The 12,601-nt window shown below is 48.5% G+C and overlaps 1 protein-coding gene across 1 annotated transcript in view; it reads right to left on the bottom strand.

The window, feature by feature from the left end:
• Positions 1-10,359, bottom strand: part of CLCN1 (chloride voltage-gated channel 1) — a 53,251-nt gene extending 42,892 nt beyond the window's left edge. The window contains exon 1 of the mRNA XM_073331061.1: positions 10,171-10,359. Coding sequence (XP_073187162.1) covers positions 10,171-10,359 — 189 coding nt within the window. The remainder of the gene's footprint in view (positions 1-10,170) is intronic.
• Positions 10,360-12,601: the final 2,242 nt, after the last annotated feature.

The following is a 12,601-nucleotide window of genomic DNA, read 5'->3' as shown; positions in this document are numbered from 1 at the left end:
CCCTCTTGAAACCCAAAGTAGATCTGAGATGAAGAAGGATCATGTCCCAAGGTTTTTATAAATTTCCAACAGCCTTTTGGCCTGAGAAAACAATAGGCTTAACTTTCCTTCTCCTAAACATCATGGCAATTAGCACAGGGTAATTTATCCATTAAACAGTTCAGATACAGGTTACCACAACCTTCAAAGAGACATATAGACAACAATACAATTTTACTCAAGTGTCTTCATAAATGTTAATATTCCTTTTTTGATCTTTGAATCAAAGCTATAGCAATAGACAAGACTTGTTTGCTTACATCACAAGACCTGAGCACATATCTACCCTTCTATCTCTAATAATGCAGGCTTGCATTTTAAAGCTCTATTCATTTACATATCTTCCTAACCAGTCTTTAAAGTTCAGCTATGGGTCAGGTCAGTCTGTGAGTTAATTAATTCTTTCTGGCCTTATCTCACCTTTCAATGAAATATTATACTACACTCATAACGTCACAGGGGGTGTTTTGGTTGGCTAGCTCCTAGTACCAAAAGAAAGGGGAAGGGTCGATGGGAAATCAGGACCCTGAGACTGAGAGTCCCCATGAACAATGGGGAGAGGCCAATGCTCCAGGTCAGCCTGATTGACAGGGCCGGCAGGCTAATCAGGGAGTCAGGAGGCCAGTGGGGTCCCATCTTCTGTGTGAGCTGGAATTGCCTGGGTCAGACAGAGTGGGGCTGAGCTAAGAAGAAAGCCTGGGCCCAAGCTGAGCTAGGGAGCAGAGCTATGTCAGATCCAGAGGGGTTAGAAAAACAGCCCAGGAAGCAGGTCAGTGCTGGGAGCAGAGTGACAGAAGCAGCCCACACAGCAGACTTGTCCTGGGAGCAGATCTGCAGCAACCAGAGCCAGAGGGGCCAGAGAAGCAGCTCAGGGAGCTGGAGGCAGAGCAGCAGCAGCAGTGCTGAGGCAGAGTGGAGCTGGGCCTGGACCAATCCGGAGCCAGGTGCAGTGAGCAGCTGGGGAAAGCAAGGGGGACCCTGGGCAGCAGTCCCAGTGCAGGAAGACACCCATGCAGGCCAGACTTCGAGGGGGATCGTAACCTCGACGGGGCGGGGCGACACTGGGAAGAAAGGTCCTGCCACCTACAGCCTGAGAGCATATGGCCACCGCCAGAGCAAGTGTCCGACCCGCAGCATCCCTGCAGCACAGCCAGGGCCTAAGAAGGAGGCCTGGGATTTGTGAGGAACAGACTGTGAACTTCCCTTACATTCCAGAGACGCTGGTTGTGATGTCCCCGTGCCACAGAGCAGGGTTATGTGTTTTCCTTTAACCTTTCCCATTTTTTCCTTATTTTTTTAATGGATTGCTGTTTAATAAATTGTATTTACTTTGAACTGTATGAAATGATCAATGGGTCAGGGAAGCATCCAATCCAGAGAGAGCACCCCGGAGTGGGGACATCCTAGCCCCTACTCTAAGTGACCACAACAAGGTTGGGGGTCAAGCCCCCCAGGAATCCTAGGCCCAGTCTTGTTGGGGATACGAGGACTCTGCCACACAGGAGAGTGGAAGGGGAGCCCTTGAGGTCAAGCAGGCCTCTGGTTAAAGGAAGTGGGAGCAAGAACTCAGATCCTTTCTCTAGCCCACTTCACCAGGGTAGTGGATAAGCCAGGAAAGTTCCCTACAATAGCAGGACCATTCCCCCGCTTACACAGATGCCCTCGGGTTTTGACATGAAATCCCATGAGTTGCAGTGGGGCTTTCACTCACTGTTGCATTGTGATGCCATGAGAACACAGCATTCTCCCCAGGGAGTGGAGGCTGCAGCAGCTATGGGTGTGCATGGGACTCTTGAAATTATTTTACCACTTTAGTTATCCCACAAAGAATTCATAAACCCCGTGGGTGTCCTGGGAATTTGGGGATAGGTGGAAGCTCCACCCTTCGCTGTAGACATTGCAGGTGCCTAAAGCAAACTCTACCTCCCTGAATGTGCATTTTTTAAATGGCATTTTTAAAAATTTGTCTGAAGGTGGCAGGGGATAGGGGTTTGCTCAGTATTTCAGTCTTTCTTCCACCACCTGCCAGCCAGCCCTCAATCTCCTCTGAGACCCCCTTCTTTGGGTACCAGATACAACCACAAGTATCTCCAGCTCTCTTCAGCCAAAGAGAAAGTTGGGCTGAGAGATACCATTTGGGGGATCGCTAGGGAACACATACAGGGGGCTGGTGCAGCTCACCGTAGGGTGATGCCCTCAGGGCTGCCTCATGCATTAGCCATCCCTGTCACACCTCCCTGCAGCCAGCTGGGATCTCTCACGTCCAGATGGCTGCAAGAATTGCCTCCAACTTCTCTTCCTGCCAGGGTGGGTGGCTGTGGGACTGCCCTGCAGGCAGCGTGGCAGCCACTCTGCCTCCCCTCTCGCAGCTACCCGTGCTGGATTCCAATGGGGAGGGAACAACAGGCAGAATCAGCAGAGACATGTGAGGCAGACCTAGTGCTGGCCTCAGCCACTCCCTCAAACAGCCCTCTCTGAGCACATAGCTACCCCAGACCTCAGAAACAGCAGCCACTCAACCTACCACTCTCCAGCACCCCAGACCACTACCCAGCACCCCCACACCTCCACACCTCCTCCGCCAGAGATGCCTACTTCTATGTGGCTCCACACCCTGTCTCCATCACTGCTTGAAAGTATAAGGCTATGTGCAAATTAGTTAAAATATGCAAATTAGGTCATTAAATAATTTGCATGAAATGTCCCACATTGAGCTGCACCAAACTTGGCAGCCATGCCACCTCACAGAGAGAAAGAGTGAGAGCAGGAGAGATCTCTAGGCAGGGACACACTTGAGCTGAGGGAGACAGACCAGCTCAGAACAGTATGACTTCCCCACCCTTTAATGTCCTCAGAGACTAGGTACTCTTAGAAGGTCCGGGGTTACATGGAAACTCCAGGTTTCAGAGTAACAGCCGTGTTAGTCTGTATTCGCAAAAAGAAAAGGAGTACTTGTGGCACCTTAGAGACTAACCAATTTATTTGAGCATGAGCTTTCGTGAGCTACAGCTCACTTCATCGGATGCATGATGATCCGATGAAGTGAGCTGTAGCTCACGAAAGCTCATGCTCAAATAAATTGGTTAGTCTCTAAGGTGCCACAAGTACTCCTTTTCTTTATGGAAACTCCAGGGATCCTGGCTGTGCTCTCTTGTAGGGTATCAGGCTCCAGAGGGAGTAGCTGCCCTCCCTCCTTCTGGGCTCAGCAAGTAGGGTGGGGAGTGATTTGTTTGAGAAGCTGAGAATAGGCGGCTCCTCGTCACATGCCCTTCAATGACCCGACGTTGGCTTGAGGGCTCATTGAAGCTCGTGTTCCCCTGCTGGTGGCATGTCCTGAGGTCTTGGCACTTCACACCTCCCAGAATGTAGCCCTCCCCCACCCTCCAGCCCACACACACAAGAGTCCTTTAAGATTTTCTGAGTGCCAGGAGGGGGATGGGCCTTGCTTGGAACAGCAGAACCAGACACTTCAGCAGGAGAATCACAGGATATAAAAGAGAGAGACATAAAGCATCATGAGTTACCCTGAGCCCCATACATAAGGGTTTGTCCAGACTCATTTGTAAGTGCTGCAGGAGATGGGGCTGCCATCACGTCCCTTGGGGATTCTAACCAGGCCAAAATGTCCCCCATTTGCTGAAGTTCAGCTATCTCCACTTGTACCAGCCTGAACAATCCCTCTCTAGAGTCTTTGGTGTTTACGCTCTGGAGATACTTGTAAGCAGTTATCACACTCCGCTCACTCAGTCACTGCTTTTCCAAGGCGTTTTCCTGGCTGTCAGAGACTGCCCAGTTCCCCCTGCACACTGTATGGTCCCATACCACCTGCTGGGCATGCTCCTCAGCTAACTACCCTGTTGTTGGAAATGCTCCTTATCCCTCCTCCACCCTAGAAATGCACCTTGCCTGCTGCAAGGCTACTGTAGGCCATCCAGGGATAAGGAGGGAACTAGTGGGCAAGGAGTAGAAGCTGGAGGGGTTAGTATGTATCTTGAGTACTTGGAGGGTGTTAGATCATTTCTGTAGTGGGGATGTTGTGTAACTGGAGAACTCAGCATTATAGGAAGGGAGTTGGGAACTGAGTGAAGGAAACCTACAGTGGTGGGGCCAGGTTGGGCACTTTTGGGAGGCAGAGGCAGTCTGTACACTGAGATGGAGCCAAGTCTCTGTCAAGGGGAAAAAGGGACAAAGAGTTAGAACAAGGGATTTCATACTTAATGCCAGTCTTTTAGGATAAATCCATCTCCCCCGCCATTAACACGAGCAGGAGTTACCCACACTGAGTAACATAAGAAGATCTCTTCCTCCTTTTTGTTCTTCCAGACCCCAGCTGGTGGTCACAAGGACAGCTGCCCATACCAGGAAACCTAAACGTGCTAGGCAGAGGAGCTCAGAACTCACTGCAGGCAGGTCTGGGAAAGAGAGGGTCAGTTTCATTTAGTTACTAACTGCTTCCCTGGTCAGACATTTCCATCCAAGGATCTCAAAGCACGGAAGACATTAAGCCTCACAGCCTCCTGAGGCGAGGTAGGTCAATATTATTATGCCCATGTTACGAAGGGAGAAACTGAGGCATCAGGTAGGAAAGGGACTTGCTCACATGGCAAATAAGTGTCAGCATCACAAATACAACCCAGGAGTTCTGACTCCCAGTTATCTGCCCTGGCCGCCAGACCATGCGCCATCTCTCATTCGTTATGTGGATTTCACCCGGCCAATGCATTTGAGTGTATCTGGATCACCTCACCTAATGTTTGCTCCATTATCACACATGGACCAGGAATGGACTGTCATTAGTTCAGGTAAAATGAACAGCATCCAAGCTATGAACTGGAACCTGAGCGATGTATGATGCTCAAACAAGACTGCTTTGACTCGTCTAAAGAGGCCTGAAAGCAGAAACTCCAGGGGACCACCCAGCTGAGTGCTGCTGCCAGCCAGTCAGCCTCCTGCTGCACTTGCCCGGGCAGCCTCATTTGACAGGAGGATGAAAGAATCAGGACTTGGAGGAAAATGAGTTAGTCCCAGGGGGCAGGGAAAGGACTTGGAAGAAAGGTCTGTCCAGTGAAGACAGGTTAAAGTCTGTATGGAGCTTGTGTGTGAGTGTTTGTTTGTTGGGGCTGAGGAAGAGTCTCACAAGAAAAAGGAATATGAACTAGAAGAGGCCAGGTGAAAAAACCTATCTGGAGTAGCTAGAAAAATTTGTTGATTCAGGCTGGTTAGACTGGATCAACTGGAAGGGTTGCAATAGCCCAAGTGAAAGGCCTTCATACAGCAGGTCCTGCCCAACTGGAAGCAGGGGATACCAAAAATCACATTAACTGTCCAGTTCTGATGGCAGACCAAATATCCAGGCTTCTAGGTGCTTCTAGACCTCTGGAATTGTCTGAGATCATAAGGAGGAAGGGGTAGGAGGAAAGAGTAGGACAGAGCCTTGAAAATTAAAGCGTCTGGCATTCCTAGTACTTAGGAAAACTGGGATATGCCAGGAACTCCCCATTCTGTCAGGGGAGAAGAGATGTATAACTAAAAAAATAGCACAACAGGTTTCCTGCCATTGACTGGGGGTGGGGTATGTGTGTGAGAGACAGTCCCTCTCTTGATGGGACTAGTTCAGTGACTTCACTTTTTCAGCACAGGGAGCAACCTCAGTACCAGAAAAAAACAGGAAATTTGCAGAGGATCCTGAGAAGCAGCTGGAGGGATGGACCTGAAAGGAAAGATTAAAGGGGCTAAGTATGTCTAGCTCGGCTAAATGATGACTAAGAGGGAACATAATAACAGGCTCCAAATATCTGAAGGGTGTAAATACTGAGGAGGGAGAAGAAGCTAAAAGTAAATTAAATGAAATTGGGCAATGGTAAATTTCAGGATGGATATAAGAAAGTATTTCTTAGTGGTGAAATCTAGTAATCTACTAGAGCACAGAAGAGATTCCCAAAGGAAGTGAGGGAAGCCTCATGCCTTGAGTTATTCTAAGGGAGGCTGGAGAGAGCACCAGGTAAAATGTATGTATGTAGTGATGATCTCACAAGACTTACCGATTTGCTATTCTTGTCCTGGGCAACTGCATGCAGTTGCCAGTATAACTCAGTCCAAAACACGAACTGCTTCCCATTCACCTTAGCCTTAACAGCAGCCTCCTCATCCCCTGCTGTCCCAGTGCTGGGCTGCCCACACAGCCCTGCCAATGCCCCTCAGTCCTGCCCTGCAACCTCCATGCTATTCCAGTGCTGAGCTCCCCACACAGCCCTGTCAATGCCCCTCAGTCCTGCCCGGCAGCCCCCTGCTATTGCAGTTCTACTTCAACTAGCAGTGTGATGTGGCCACAGTTCCTCTTGGGCTTGATGTTTGAGACCTCACTATATTCATTTCATGTGTAACTTTAAATATCAAGATAAGTCTCTAGACCTAACGGGACATAAAGTCATTGCCTCATCCACCATATCTCCCACAGCAATCTCCTGGTAATTATTGTACCTCCAATTCCCCTTTTGCTCGCCCACTCACTGCTCAGAGAACCCCCTGCTGCGAGTGGGGGACTCAGAATGGGAGACTGTTCTAGTGTGACTCACAACCTGCTTGCTGCACTCCCTGCAGCACCTGGAACTTCTTTGGGAAAGCGTCTTATTTAAGATGTAGAGATAGAATGATCCAAAACTCCACTGTGCAGCAGCATTCATGTATAGATGATTCTTTGTGGGTATGCATCGGACAGTGCATGTGCATGAGGGTCTCTCTGTGTGTGTATGTGGCAGAGAGCAAGAGAGAGAGAGATTCTGTGAGTGGGAGGTTGGGAGGCTGTGTGCATTCACATATATGCACAAGAGGTTATGTGCATGCATGTGTGTCTGTGCAAGTTATGTGTGTGAAGCTGTGAGTGTCCACATATGTATTTATGCTGGGGGGTTGTGCACATGCAATATATGTGCATGAGAAATGCGTGTGCAAGGCATGTTTGTGCATGAATGTATCTTTTTGTGAAGCTGTATGTGCATATGTTTGTATGTTTGAGACCTATGTACATATTGCTGTGTGTCTGAGTGTGTGCATGTGTTCAGTGAGTGTGCAAACATCTGTGTGGCTGCATGTGTATGGATGTTGAAGGAGAATGTGTGAGACCATGTACGCATATACATGTGGGGGGTATGTATGTGTATGTGCATGCACACGTGTGACTTCATGCTGTTTTTTGCATGAGGGCGTGTTTATGCATGTGCACTCAGGTAGAGGACATTGAGGGAAAAACATGTGTTTGACTACTTGAGGTATGTGTCTGCTTATAACTCCATGCAGTGTCTGGGAACCAGGGCATGTGTGTAGGGTGTTTGGTGTCATTGTTTGTGGTGTCTGTGTCCCTGTGTGCTTGTTTGTGTGTGAGAGCGGGTGGACATGGGGGTGGCTTTGTGTGTGTCTAGGTAGCTCTGCTTATGCGTGAGGTTGTGTGTGTTAGTGTACTGTGTTTGTATGGATGTGCTTTGATGATGGAGCATGCATATATTATATATTATCTGGGTGTGTGTATGTGTATGTGTTTATCCATCTGTCTCTCATTCTGTGTGTTGTTAGGCAATCTTTAGAAGAGAACAATTTATATATAACAAATTTAGACTACTTTTCTGTTTGCAGACACTTTCCAATTTTTCTATTTTGGCTCGTTCTTCCAAATTATTCAGCAAATGGTTCCTGTGAATATATTTCGGTCTAGGGGCCACTTGTAACTCTTTGCTGTGGCTGCTATTGCTGATGAAAGTTTGTTATTTTTGTCCGTGTGATTGGTCACCTAAGCCACATGATCTGGCATTTTGCTCCCCGATTGGATGGCTGACACCTTTCTATACAGGAGGATAGAAATCAAAGCATTCTCAAGATGGGAAGCTGTGCATGAATATTCACCAGATTGTCACTTTCTGATACCAACAAAAATCACTCATCTAAATATTTATGAAAAACAACTAGAAAGAGGCTGTGACGGGTTCGGTCACAGAGACACCCCCCCCCCCCCCCGGGACTGTCACGTGACGTGCTGGAATTACCTCTGAGCCCATTTTCCCTGCCGGCTTGGGACTCCAAAACCCTGCCTTGTTGAGCCAGACACACTAGCTTGCTGGAACACAGACCCAGGTCTGGTCCACACCCCAGAGCTGCAGACTTTAACCAAAAACTGCTCAGCAGGTCACTTATCTCCAGCACCCAGACACCCAGTTCCCAATGGAATCCAAACCCCAAATACATCCATTTTAATCTGTATAAAGCTTATACAAGGTAAACTCAAAAACTGTCCACTCTCTATAACACTGATAGAGAGGTATGCACAGCTGTTTGCTCCCCCAGGTATTAATCACTTACTCTGGGTTAATTAATAAACAAAAGTGATTTTATTAAGTATAAAAAGTAGGATTTAAGTGGTTTCAAATAATAACAGACAGAACAAAGTAAGTTACCAAGCAAAATAAAACAAAACACACAATTTTAAGCCTAACATATTAAGAAACTGTTTATAGATAAATCTCACCCTCAGAGATGTTCCAATAAGATTCTTTCACAGACTACACTCCTTCCTATTCTGGGCCCAATCCTTTCCCCTGGTACAGCCCTTGTTAGTTCCAGCTCAGGTGGTAACTAGGGAATTTCTCATGACTGGCAGCCCCCTTTGTTCTGTTCCATCTCCTTTTATAGCTTTGGCCCAAGGTGGGAACCCTCTGTCTCTCTGGATCCCCACCCCTCCTTCTAAATGGAAAAGCACCAGATTTAAGATGGATTTCAGCATTATGTGATATGGTCACATGTCCTGTGAGCCCTCATTCTTCATTCTTCTAGGGCTGGCCCGCGTGTACCCAGGGAGGTTTGCAAGTAAACAGAGCCATTTATAACCAATTGTCCAAGTCAATGGCAGCCATCAAACTTCCAAACCATCATTAATGGCCCACACTTTGCACAATTACAATAGGACCTCAGAGTTAGACTTCATATTTCTAGCTTCAGATACAAGAATGATACATGCACACAAATAGGATGAACACACTCAGTAGATTATAAGCTTTGTAATGATACCTTACAAAAGACCTTTTGCTTAAGCATATTCCAGTTACATCATATTTACACTCATAAGCATATTTCCATAAAACATATGGAGTGCAACGTCACAGAAGCCAGAAAAAACATCCAGACAAACTGGCAGCATTTTATTCAAACAAATGTTTGCAAATACTTTCCAGCCCTGTTCACTCTCTCACTCTGTCTTTCACTCTCTCACTCTTTCTGTCTATAATCACTGGGCTAAATTCACTGTCATTGTAAAGCCCCTTTGTTGCCAGCTAAACCTGAGCAAAGTGGCTGAAAAGCAGACATAAGGGCCTCCCCAGGGAATACCAGTGGAGGAGGCCTTTTTGTCAGGCACAGAGCTAGCATAACCAGCTCCTCATCTGCCCCCGCTGGAGCCTCTGGTGCAGGGAACATACCAGAGGCAGGTCATGAGCATGGCAAGGGGAGGGAGGTTGGCATGGGTGCAAATCAGAGCAGCATTAGGGGTTGAATAAATCTTAATCTGCACGAGGAGTCAAACCAGCCCCCAGAAGCCCCAGGATCAGGGAGGGGGTGGTGAAAGCTGTCTCTTGTTGGTCCCTGTGCTGGGCTCAGCACTAGTGCAGGGATAAATCATGGCATCGGGTGTGTATCTTTGTCTATACATCTATATGTGTTCTCTCTCTTTTTCTCTCTCTCCAGATCTCTCTAAATATTATCACAGTGGTGTCTCAGTGCTATGCTTTTGTGGTAGACTACATTTCTCTTATCACACTATACATATGTTATGGGGGCAGTTTTCTTCCCCCCACCCCACTTTCCCCATCTCCACGAAGTACTCTGTGTCCCCTGAAGGGGGGACAACCCTGGACAGCACTATTCAGTGTTCCTGAATGTAAGTGCCACCACAGAAGCCTGGTGGATGGGCCAATTCCAGCTCTGTGGGCCAAGGAACAAAGGGAGGGAGAGGTTTGGAAGGGCACTCTGATAGGGCTGCATGCTCCACGGCACCTCCAGGAGGACTCCCCAGAACCATTTCAGCCTCATCCGCCCATGTCACCCCACAGAGATCTATGCTGCCCCAACATCCCCATTGCCCAGCCCTACCTGTGGATGGCTGAGGGAGTTCTCCAGATAGTGCAGGTCATCCCCCGTACCCCTCACCTCGCACCCTGCCTCCGACGGGATTCCGTAACTGGTGCACTTCTCAAAGTGGACATAGACGTACTGAGGAGCACCACCCCACAGGGTTGAGTCCGATCTGGGCTCTGCCATCTTATGTTCAGAACTCTCCATGATGCTACTGCCCTGCCCCACAAACACACACTCTCAGCTGTGACGATGGTGCTGGTCTAGGCCCAACCCTGAACCACCTAGCCGGCTGGCCCAGAGCATGGCCTCTGCCTGTCATGTACTCCTACTCCTTATCTCTGTCTTTCTCTCTCTCTCTCTTTCCCCCCCTCACCCTCCTCCTTGTGTCTCTCTTACTTTCTCCTCTTCCTGCCCAAAGGCGTCTGGGGCAGTGATTGCAGGGTTTAACTATATTTATAGCAACCGTCCTCTGTCACATGATCCCCCCCCAGTGCCACATCTGATCTGAGCGAGAGGCATTAACTCTGCCAGGATTGAGTATCAGGTGTGTGCGAGGGGGGAATCCTGAAGGAGAGGGAAGGGGGGAGAAGAAGGCACTGAGGGAGAGAGAGATACACAGTGAGAAAAAAACCCAGAGGTACAGAGACACAGAAGGAGGAAGTGTGAGAAGGAAGGAGTGCCCGTCCAATGGCTCCCCTGTCCCTGCACATCTTTCCTGTCATGAGTGTGCCACATTTACAGTACCCCGTTAGTAGGTTGTTTCTTTCCTATGTTTCTCCAGCTCCCAAGAGAGCCTGGGGAACCAAAATTAAAAGGTAAAGGGGACCATGGGGCCCAGTGTGGAATCATGCAACTAGAACAAGCTGGGAATGTGCACAAAGCCCCATAAGTGTTCAAGGCCCTAGTGGCTGTGAGAGTAGCAGCACATGGAAGACGGGTCCTAGAGCACCTCCTGAAGGTACTTATAACTAGTCTTTAACCACATCCCTGCTGACTGCCCCAAGGATTAACTTGCTGTAAGAATGTAACTGAACTGAGTTTTGTGGGTGCTCAGCCTTGGCTCCTTTCAGAAATTTATTTGTCCTAGTGCTAAGGTTCCCATGGACTGGAGCAGCTGGGACCTTCACCCCATCTCTCTGCCTTCCATTTCACAGCTCTGCTTGCAGTCAGGCTAGGGAGCACCCAGTTCATCTGGGCCACTGAGCCTGCCAGCCAGTGACAAGAATAGGGAACACTTTCCTCCACATGGCCCAGCCGCAAGTCTTCATGCTGTTATTGGCCTGTCAGTGACTTTATGACTGTTAATGGGCTTTTAATTAATGAGGCAAGGAACCCAGGAATATTTCTTTGGCAGGAATCGCATGCAGGGAAAGAGGAAATCATATGCCTGAGACACAACTGTCCAGGAGCTGTTATCAGCCCCTTCCTTCCTCCTGTGGAAGCTAAAAAGGGTCAGCCTCTCTGAACGGTCCCAGTCCCTTGTGTGTATCTCCTGGGGTTTGATCACTCTCTCCATGATAAAGAGGCTGCCCCAGTCCCCACACAATCCCCCCAAGAGCAGGGATTACCCAGCTTTTCACTCTGGGGACCACTTTGCGGGGAAGATGGCCCTTTCATGGGCTCAGTCCCATACTGCTTGGGGTCTCCAAATGTTCCATTCCACAGTCCCAGTTTGAGACCCCCTGCTTCAGCTTTCCAACCCTTCCTTCTCTCGTTCTGTGGGAACATTAAAGGGAGATTCTCTATTTAGATCTGCCCAAAATCCCCTGGTGAGGATCCCCTAGAAGAGATTCCCCCTCTGCGTCTCTCAGCCCTTCTTTCCCTATGTGACTCTTACAAGTGGTCACCCAGCTCGGAACTGCCCATACTCCTGTGTGCATCCCCTGTCCGTGTCTGTTGCCATCAACCTCCCACCTCTGCTGTGAATCACCCCAGTTCATCCTCCATGTATCCACTGAAGTGATATCCCTCTCTGTCTCTCACCCTCCCCCCATCTCTCTTACTGCCCTCAGCCCCCCAAGTCCTCCTTGCTACCTGGTTTCATCATTGCTTGGCATATCACTCCCCTTCCCCCAAGACACAGCAGCATTGTACTGTGGTGCTTGGCAAGTGACCCATGTGACCCCACTCCAGGACCAGTAAACATTTCTCATTTTGGGTAAGTGTACAAAGCAGGGGACAGTGCAAGGAGCCTTCACTATTGGCACAAACTCAGGGGTGGCTCCTCATTACTGCTCCAGCATCTACCCAAGATAGCTGACTGTGCAAGAGGACATATGCTGCAGAGCTGAGCAAATAATGGATTTTGGGGTTCAGGGGCCAAACTAAAAAATCTGGGGAAAAATCCACTTTGATTCGAACTGAAATCAATTTTTTCAACATTTTCCATCGAATTGAAAAACTAGGAAAAAATTGATTTTGAATCAACCAAATCATTTCAATTCAT

The sequence above is a fragment of the Lepidochelys kempii genome, chromosome 1 (genome assembly GCF_965140265.1).
Source record: "Lepidochelys kempii isolate rLepKem1 chromosome 1, rLepKem1.hap2, whole genome shotgun sequence".
Lineage (NCBI taxonomy): Eukaryota > Metazoa > Chordata > Testudines > Cheloniidae > Lepidochelys > Lepidochelys kempii.
This window is presented reverse-complemented; position numbering and strand designations above follow the sequence as displayed.